Below are 9306 nucleotides of genomic sequence, written 5' to 3'. Positions count from 1 at the left end.
CACTGATTTACGTAGGAGGTGGCTTCCAGAACAAATGGAAAGCTGGCCAATTATGACTCATGCTCCGTTTGCTCTCTGGGTTCTATCTCTGAGCTATGATAACAAAAATGTCAGGCCTTAGTGTTGGCAGGCAGGCACCCCACCCAGACAATGAGTTCACAGCTCCCACTGCTACCCTGCAGGCAGGCAGGCAGATGAGATTGAAGCAAAAAAGCAAAGGCTGTGCATCCCAGATTGAAATGATTCCTCACGGAGCACAAAAAGGAATCCTGGACTCTATTTACTCAGAACATTCAGGGCTCACCTGCACTTACGTTTTGCTCCCCAATTTCCAGGCACAGTAACATCCCAGAAATGTTACTCTAGTTTAAACCCATACAAATGAAACACACTTCTAAAGCTGCGCCAAAACATTTGCATGTGATTGATCTATTCCAGGGGCATGAGCGTAGCCAAGGGGGTGGCAGCTGCCCCCATCAATAAAAATAAATAAAAATACATAGGTAATTGAGGTCCTGGCCCTCCTAACAAAAGGCCTGCCCCCCCCAACAAAAATCCTGGCTACATATGCCCATGTCCAGGGGTAGGAAGGTTTTACAACCCAAGGGCCACATTGCCTCTTGGGAAACCTTCCAGGGGTGGTGGGCTGAAATAGAGGAAATGGGGGCAAAGCAATGGATGAAACCTTACCTTCTGTACAGTAATGCAGCCTTGGGTCCCCAGATGTTGTTGCCCAATGGTCATGGATGCTGCGACCTGCATTCCAACATCTGGGGGCCCAAGCTTGCTAGAGGCAGCAGCAGGTTACATTCAAGCAGTCCAAGGCTTCTTCACACACCTCTCTCCATCCAGGCAAGCAAGACACATTATTGCCGTTCAAGGGCACATTCCAGCCAGGCAAAACCACTCAAGGAGGGCATGGAGCAAAGCCAATTAAAAAAATTGTTTTTATTATTTCTTTGTGCCCCACCGTTTTCTCAGACCAGGACTTGCACAAATTGAAACTATACAGATAAACTACAAAAAGTTAAAAGATGCTTGTTGAAAAGTAATGAAACTCCAATAAAATTAAAACAATATAAAGAAGAGGTGTTGCCTGGGTAAAGCACCGGGGGCTGAATAGGTCCCTAGGGCAAATACCTCACCCTGATCTACTCAGAGACGTCCTTGTACTAGAAACTGGCTGGCAGCCAAATAAAAAAATATGCTGCCCTGACAAGGCAATGAAAACAATAAAAGTTTGCTATTCTTAGCACCAGCAAGGTGGGCACTAGATGGAATCAAATATTCCACCCCCACTGCACTTCCCATCCTTTGCTTCCTCTGTGAAAGCACTTTCCGTCTGCCATTTGCAGGACAGAGGGGTCCTTTAGGTTTCTTCCAGGATATTCCAAAGGTGAGAAGGGGCTACATAAGGGGCCGGCAGTCCAGATCCAAGACCAGGTGGTGCACATGAGGGGCGTAAGATTTCACTTGCTCAATGTGCAGGATTTTTGTCCTCCACTGCTTCCCATCCAAATCCTGAAGCAAAGTCCTGATCTGGGTTGCTGTGTCCTCTGCCCACCTTTGCCACTTGCCCCTGGCTGAGAAAGCCAGGTCCTTCCTTCCTTCATCCTGCAGAATACCGTAGTCCCCAAGGGCCACCCTGTCCTCTTGTACGTTGGACACCGTTTGCACCAGAAGCTGCTCACGAGGTTGATCCTGATGTGGCTTGTGGTGCAGCCTAAGGGCATTCACTGGAAAGGATTCCACATTCTGGTGAATATGCAGGATCCCACCCACGTCTTTCCGCAAAACCTGGCAGGCGATTGGCCATCCTGCCTCCGATGTGGGGATCAGTCCCAAATTCACCCTGTCAGCCACATTCCACAGTTCCAGCTGCAAACAAGGAAAGAACATAGACAGTTGTGTTTTGCAAGTTTGAGATTTGTCCCGAATCACCTACCCTGACTGGCAGCGGGTGTCATGCAGCTCAGGCAGGAGACTAGCCTTTTGTGCCCCTTTCCTGAGATTGTTTTAACTGGAAATGCCAGGGATTGAACTGAGGACCTTTGGCATACAAAACACATAATCTATCACTGAATGGAAGAGGAAGAATGAGAACAGGCATAACAGAAGGAAAATGTGACAGGAGACTTTGTTTCTTTTAAAAAAACCAAAAATGTTTTTGAGATGCAGAGAGGAATGCAGAGAAGGCAGCAAAGGGCAGTCTGGCCTGCTCTAACAGATAATATAGCAATTCTCGCTCTGTTGCTTTAGAGGGCGACAGGTGAGAAACTGAACTGCAGGACAATCAGAGACGAATAAAACTCTACTTCATGAATACAAGCAGGTGGCAGAGATCAAACCCCTTGTCAGAGCCAATGAAGTCAGAAGACTCTGAATCCTTTATGCACTTAATAAATTAGGCACCATTCAAATTACAATACTTTCCCATGGTGGCTTGTAACGTTTAAAACCACATTAAGTGGTTTTAAATAATATAATCACCATCTTAGCAGCAGCAATTAACAAATTACAAATCAATACATCACAGCCAGCTACACCAGTGTTAGACTAAAAATAGAGGCTACTGCCTATTAGACACCCACATCTGGAGCAATGTGAAACAAACAAGGCTTTTTAAGGTTCCCTAAAAACTACCAAGGACAACGTATTTAAAGGGGAGATTGTTCCATAACTGCAGGGACCCAGCTGAAAAGGTCCTGTTCCTTGGACCCAGCTGTCAGACCTCCTTCCTTCCTGCTTTGCCCTGACAATTATTATTTTATATCCTGCCTATTTACTCTTTACTGAATTACACAAAAAAGCTTACATAACAAAATACAAATGCAAAACCTTGTAATTAAGTAAAACCTTTTCTAAAAAGTAGAACCATTAAAAAAAAGAAAAAGTAGATAGCACTCAACCATAAAAGCAGTAGCTGGAACCAGAGTAAAAGCAAAGTTCTGAAAAAGTCTGCCTAAATAGAGTTTTCAGGAGAGGTTGTGTTGGGAGAGAGGAGAGTGTGTCTTATCACTGTATTTACAGGATTTATCAATGCTGCCATTTGTTGGCATCTGTCTGTCTCGAGAGACAATGGAGTGTGCCTCTCAAGGTGAAGTCAAACCACTGCATTAGCAGCACCAAAATGACCTCCCCAGGGCACAAGCCTGAGCAGTGTGTAGGGAGGTCTTGGGCTGCTCCAATAAGACCCCCCCCCCCTTCTTAGCCTCAATGATGCAGTCCAAAAGAAAGCAGAGCAATATATTTGGCTCCAACTTGGCTGCAGGAGTTGCCAAAAGGAGGCATACAAGGCACTATCCAACCATCTTAAGTAGCCATTGATAGCATGATCTTCCACAAACTTGTTTTAAAGGTATCCAAATTGGGAGTCATTCCTGCCTCCTGTGGGAGCAAGCTCTCTAGTTTTAACTATGCACTCTGAAGAAAGACTTTCTTTTGTCTGTCATTAATCTTCCAACATTCAGTTTTGGTGACCCTTCCATATTGTTGGATTACAGCTCCCATCAGCACGGACAAAGGTCAGAGGAGATGAGAGTTGATAATTTATTGATTCTATTTAGGTCATTTCTACCCGTTTGCTCACCTTCTGATTATCTCCCTGGTGAACGAGGCACCGATCCTGCACATGGTTCAGTTGCAAATTCTTCTGCAGTGCTTCCACTGCATGCGGGTTCCACTCACAGGCATGGACAAAGGCAGCACCAGCATGAATGAGGTATGGCAGGGTGAAATAGCCAATCCCTGAAGACAAGGGGGAGAACAGCCACTTGTTATCTTATAGAATACCTTTAAAAGTGGGTTAGACAAATGATAGGGCGATAAGGCTACTAGCTCCCCAACCAGAGGCAGTGTGCCTCTGAATACAAGCCGCTATGGTGCACAGATAAGTGCTACTGTACTCTTCTCCTGCTGGTAGGCTTCCCAGAGGAACCTGCATGGCTGCAATGTAGAGAACAGGATGCTGGACTAATGAGCTCTGGATGTGATCCACTAGGGCAGTGTTTTTCAACCACTGTTCCTGTGCCGCGAGATGTTGCCTGGTGTGCCGTGGGAAAAATTTGTTTATTTGATTCCTATTCAAGAGAATTACTTTATATATAGTCAATATAGGCACAGAGTTAATTTTTTTAACATTTTCTAATGGTGGTGTGCCTCGTGATTTTTTTCATGAAACAAGTGTGCCTTTGCCCAAAAAAGGTTGAAAAACACTGCACTAGGGCTCTCTTTAGAAGCCTTAGTTGGCAACGCAATGGGTCAAATGCTTCTTGCTAGGGCTAGAGAACCATGCTGCCAGTCACAGCACAGGATGCGTGGCAAATATAGTTCAGCTTTAGGAGGGCTGGACCCCTGGAAGAGGGAACCAAGAAAGACCACAGAGAAATCAAGCAAACTGAGTCCATGCTACATGGTTCAAGGTGCCCACCCGGCTCTGAGGCCCATCTCTGGATGGCTAAACTATTTAGAAATAGGCCATGACCCAAATGGGGCTGCAGAAAGAGACAGCAGCCGCTTTGCTGCACCCTCATATCCACAATATTTACCAGCGTAGAGGTCTACCAACACTTCCCCAGCACACTTCAGAGATGCTATTCGCAGCTTCTCAGTTATGTTTCCTGGAGACAGCATGCACTGTGTCACGTCAAACATGTACCTGTGGAGGCAACCAAATCAGAAGATGTCCCCAAGGAATCAAACCTGTACTTGCTAAGTACTTGTAGTTCTTAACCAACCCCTATTGGGGGGGGGGGTGGAATTCAGAGCATACAAGGATTCTTTTCTAAATATTGTGTGCACATATACAAACAAACAAACAAACTTATAGCGCAATGCCTACACATCTACTCAAAAGTAAGCACTGAATGCAATGGGACTCATTCACAGATAAGTATATATAGGACTACAGCCTTATCTACCTTTCCCCCTGAGAAGTGAAACATTCACCATACCCTTACCCCACGCCAATCTTCAACTAATACTCCAGACCAGCTGAGTTTTCCAGAGCCAACTCAAAAATCTTACTACATGAAAATGACTGCAGACTTCAAATTTACCCTTTGTTTTTTTAGAATTCATTGGAAGAAATAGCTATATTTTAGATGGGCACATTTACTTCAGCATAAGATCAAGCCAAAACAGAAGGAGGGGTGGGACTTCTGGGGCTCTCAGTTGAAAGATCAGCAACTTCTGGCTCCTCTCCTTGAATTCTTTCCATTCCAGCTGGCCATTATAATAATTCTGTAACTAAAAATAAATTTGCTTTTTCCTCTTCCCTCCCATTCCCTTTTCTTTTTGTGTTGGATCTCTGAGATGTCAAGCCTAAAGGCTGGGTCTCATTGCTGACCCTCGTAAGCTGTTCTGGCTAAAGACTGGGGTGAATGAACACTCCTTAAACACCTTAAACTTTCTAGGCTTAAGCTCTAGAACTGAAAAGAGTCTTAATTAGACTCCATTTTTCAGTGAAATCAAGGAAAGAAGACAGTGTGGTGGAGAAAATATTACACTGCACCTCTCCCTTACCGAATTCCATTCTCTACGTGTTCAACCCAGCCATCCTTCCCCAGCAACAGGGTCACTGTTGGGGATCGAAACAAATCTGACTGCACACGTCCGCGTTTTGCCACACGTTGGGCCCCGAGTGCACCAGCAACCACTTCCCAGAGCTCTTGTCCTGAAAGAGAACAGTTGTGATGGGTTTGCTGAGAAAGGAAGAAGCTCAAAATGGTCTGGCACAATGCTGTGTTTGTAATTTACCTAGCTCTCCCCATATGGGTTCTCTGAAGCTCTCCTCACTGAACAGAACCAGATCCCCATGCCGTTGCCAGGAGCGTGGTAGATCTCTCTCCAGTTCTTTTGACCACGCAACTCCATGACTCAACATCAGGCACTGCAACTCATCATACAGTTTCTGGATGGGAGGCCGGAATTGGGCCGCTTTTGAAGGAACGGGATTCTGCAAATGAGGTGCAAATGATTAGCCAGTTTCCTATTTCATACACATGCCATGCACCACTTTCAAACCCTATACAAATCAGTTGGCAGCAAGCATCACCTTTATGGTAAAAAGTCTAAAAAATTGTTTTGCAGATCAACACTTGGAAAATATTCACTTTATAGCCTAAATGATTCCCAAAGTATAATAAAAGCATGTGGCCCACCAGCACTATCACACAGTCATGCCGGGGCATCAAAGGTCAACTGATGGAGTCAAATAAATGAAGCAGGTAGGAAGTAGAGAAGAGGACAAGCCAAAGGCAAGAAAAGAGGGAGGCAGGCAAGCTTGATAACAGTCATTGCCAAATGTAGTGACAAACCCATTGGTCATGAAATAAAAGCAACCTGCCAACAAGAACTTGGCTCACCAGAATCCATGTTAGAGCACAGGTCTTCCCAGGCAGCATACTTTCCTTCAGCTGATGCAGGTGCTCTGCTGTGAGCTTTTGGCCCAACACAGGCAAGGCCATGGCACCATTAGGAAGCTTTTGCACACGGTAACTGCTGTCCAGGAAACCCTCTCTTTGCAAAAGTTTCCTGCAAAACCGAACAACCTGATGAGCTCCCAGAGACGCTATCGACTAAACCTACAGGAACTCTTTGCTATTGTTGCAGGGAAGGAGATCCAAGAGGGAGGGCAGGGAAAGTTCTTTGTCAGCTCTGTCAGAAGTAGTATTGTGCCATGATTACCAAGGAGGGGGCAGCTGGGCTTCATGGCCCAGAAGATGAAAAACCTTCTGGCCTCTGAGTTGCACTAGAAATGGCCAGCCTGAGTATCCTAACAGCCTCTACAAGGCCTGTGTGCTTCACAACTGTGAATTGGGGAAACAGGTATGTGCTGGGGAGGATGGAGAAAAAAGATGCTAGGCTGCAGGGATGGGGGCAGGGGCGTACCAAGGGGGGCGTAGGGGGCAGTCCACCCCATGTTCTATAATGGAGGGGGTGACAAATTATCAAGGAACAATTACTGCCCTATTAGGGCAGTTCATAGAAAAAAAACTTAAAAAAAAAAATGCCTGCTCCAAAGGTCTTATCTTACTATACTAGGGCTTATATAGCTATATATGAAATTTCATGCATATCGGTTAATATCTTGACCCTCCTCCACCAAAATAGCTGTTCACTTGGCTGTTTTCCTATGTTGTGAAGGCTGAAATTTCAGTTCAATGGAGCACTTACTGTTCCCAACCCTAACCCTGTGGAAAGCCATCTAATTAGACTTTAATTTGATTTTGAGATGTTTTTAGGAGGTAATTTAATTATTGTTTGATTTTATACCAATGTTATGTATCTGATGTTAGCCACCCTGAACCCGACTTCGGCTGGGGAAGGCAGGATATAAATAAAAGTTTTTTTTATTATTATTACTTTTTATTATTTCTTTGTAAGAAAATATGAAATAACATAAAACCATTTTTGCAAGGGGTGGAATCAATAGGGGAGGTGATGACAAGAATTTTTCCGCACTGGGTACCACCTGACCTTCCTACACCTCGGGGGGGGGGGTGTGACAAAAAATGTTTTGCCCCTGGGTACCAATTTACCTTGCTAAGCCCCTGGATGGGGGACCTTTCCCAGACTGAGGATCACATTCCCTTATGAGCAACCTTCCAGCAGCCATATGACAATGGTGCATGGAGCCAGAAGCAACAAATGTGCCTTGTGCTGTAGGCCATACAACACTCAGATGTTACTACACACACATATCTCTCATCAAGAATTATTATTAAATTTCAAACGTGTCCCAGCCAAATGAAAGCTAGGAAGGGTATGACCAGGGTGAATCTTAAGGGCTGAATAAGAAGGGCTATGTTTAGTCCCTGGGCCTGAGGTTCCTCATTCTCATGCTAAAATTGTATTTCTTGACTGGGATTTGGGAAGAGGGCAAGTGCACCGGTGAAATGAACATATAACTAGGCAAATGCATAGTTCTCTGTATTTATTTGTGGGCAAGTCTTTCTTCCTTTCTCTGCAGATACCCGTTAGCAATGGCTAGGATCTCCAGCAGTGAGTTGATACCCTCACTTTTGGCATTGCTTTTTTCAGACATAAGAGTAAAAGGTAACTCTCACTGAGAAAGCAAAGTGGTACCCTTAGAGAAATCAAGGCATTGTGAGCTAAATAAGGCTCTTTGCCATTGGTAATCCTAAACCACTGAGAAATAGGTCTGTTCATTTCTACAAAAGCCTCACTTCCATCAGCATAGCACTCCCAGTTTACTGATCACATGCATAAATGTACCTTTCTTGAGCATTTATTTCATTTCCTCCACCCCACCTCCTAACACCTGTAGCCATACCTGAATAGCTGAGTAAACTGTGGCTCAGTAACAACAGCTGCAGTACCACAAGAACATGAATCTTCCGTGTTCATCTTGTCGGGAATGGGGAGGGGTTCTGCCTAAAACAGAATATTTATAAACCGCGAATGTCATGGTGGTGTACCAAAAAACCATTAAAACACAACAATGCTGCACACTACAAAACAAATGACTAACACTGAATATGCATATACCATCACCCCCCGATGGATCTAGCTAGCATTCGCCGCAAAATAAAGTTTGCCCACATAACTCATCAGAAGACTCCTGGGGGGCTTAAATGTAACCCCTCTTTGCACAACACAACAACAAGCGCAACAAAGGCAGTCAGCCCAGGGAGATACCGAATTATTCATTTTTTGCTTCCTTTGTTTCTGGAGAAGGGGATAGAAGGCTTCAGATTCCCAGCAGCAAACGCCACTTTTTGAAAGGTCGGCAACCCCTCAGGAACTACGATTCTATGTACTTGGACTTGGGAAAGACTCGGAACGGAATAGGATTTCTTAGGAAACACGCGCAGGAGCGAACTGCGCGCTTCCTTCTATCCCTCCGTACTCGTTGGTTGGTTGCTGCGGCCACTACAGACTTGAGTCCTTCTATCCCTCCGTACTCGTTGGCTGGTTGCTATGGTCACCGCAGATGTAAGCCCCTCTAGCCCTCCAGACTCGTTGGCCGGTTGCTATGGCCACCGCAGACCGGAGCCCCTCTATCCCTCCGGATTCGTTGGCCGGTTGCTAAAGCCGCCATGTTTGTTATGGCAACATGCCCGAACTTCCTTTTACGTTGTACAGTACATAACGATACATCGGTACTGTACTGGAGAAACAACCCACCCACGCCTCTCCTCTCCTTACGTAGCCCTTTTGTTAATGAAAGGGGATTTCTCTTCTGTTTTGTTTGTTTCTGGACTGCATGCCTTCAGAAAAAAAATTGGGCCTGAAATATCTGATTCATTGACCCTATCCCGAGCTTTTTCTGCATTGTATGAA

The 9306-nt window shown here is 45.0% G+C and overlaps 1 protein-coding gene across 2 annotated transcripts; it reads right to left on the bottom strand.

Annotated features, from left to right (window-relative positions):
- Positions 1-964: 964 nt before the first annotated feature.
- TRMT12 (tRNA methyltransferase 12 homolog) lies at positions 965-8803 on the bottom strand. Of its 2 annotated transcripts, none has more exons than XM_033137911.1 (8): positions 8662-8803; positions 8297-8397; positions 6366-6534; positions 5758-5956; positions 5524-5674; positions 4548-4657; positions 3590-3747; positions 965-1878 (listed from the first exon to the last, which is right to left on the bottom strand). In XM_033137911.1, the coding sequence occupies exons 1-8, from the start codon at positions 8671-8673 to the stop codon at positions 1408-1410; spliced, it is 1371 nt and encodes a 456-aa protein (XP_032993802.1). In that variant the 5' UTR covers positions 8674-8803; the 3' UTR covers positions 965-1407. The 2 variants fall into 2 exon arrangements, with proteins under 2 accessions (XP_032993802.1, XP_032993803.1); XM_033137912.1 differs by having other exon boundaries at positions 8297-8393.
- Positions 8804-9306: the final 503 nt, after the last annotated feature.

The sequence above is a fragment of the Lacerta agilis genome, chromosome Z, assembly GCF_009819535.1.
Source record: "Lacerta agilis isolate rLacAgi1 chromosome Z, rLacAgi1.pri, whole genome shotgun sequence".
Taxonomy (NCBI): domain Eukaryota; kingdom Metazoa; phylum Chordata; class Lepidosauria; order Squamata; family Lacertidae; genus Lacerta; species Lacerta agilis.
The sequence above is the reverse complement of the archived record's forward strand: the minus strand, read 5'-3'. Positions and strand labels throughout refer to the sequence as shown.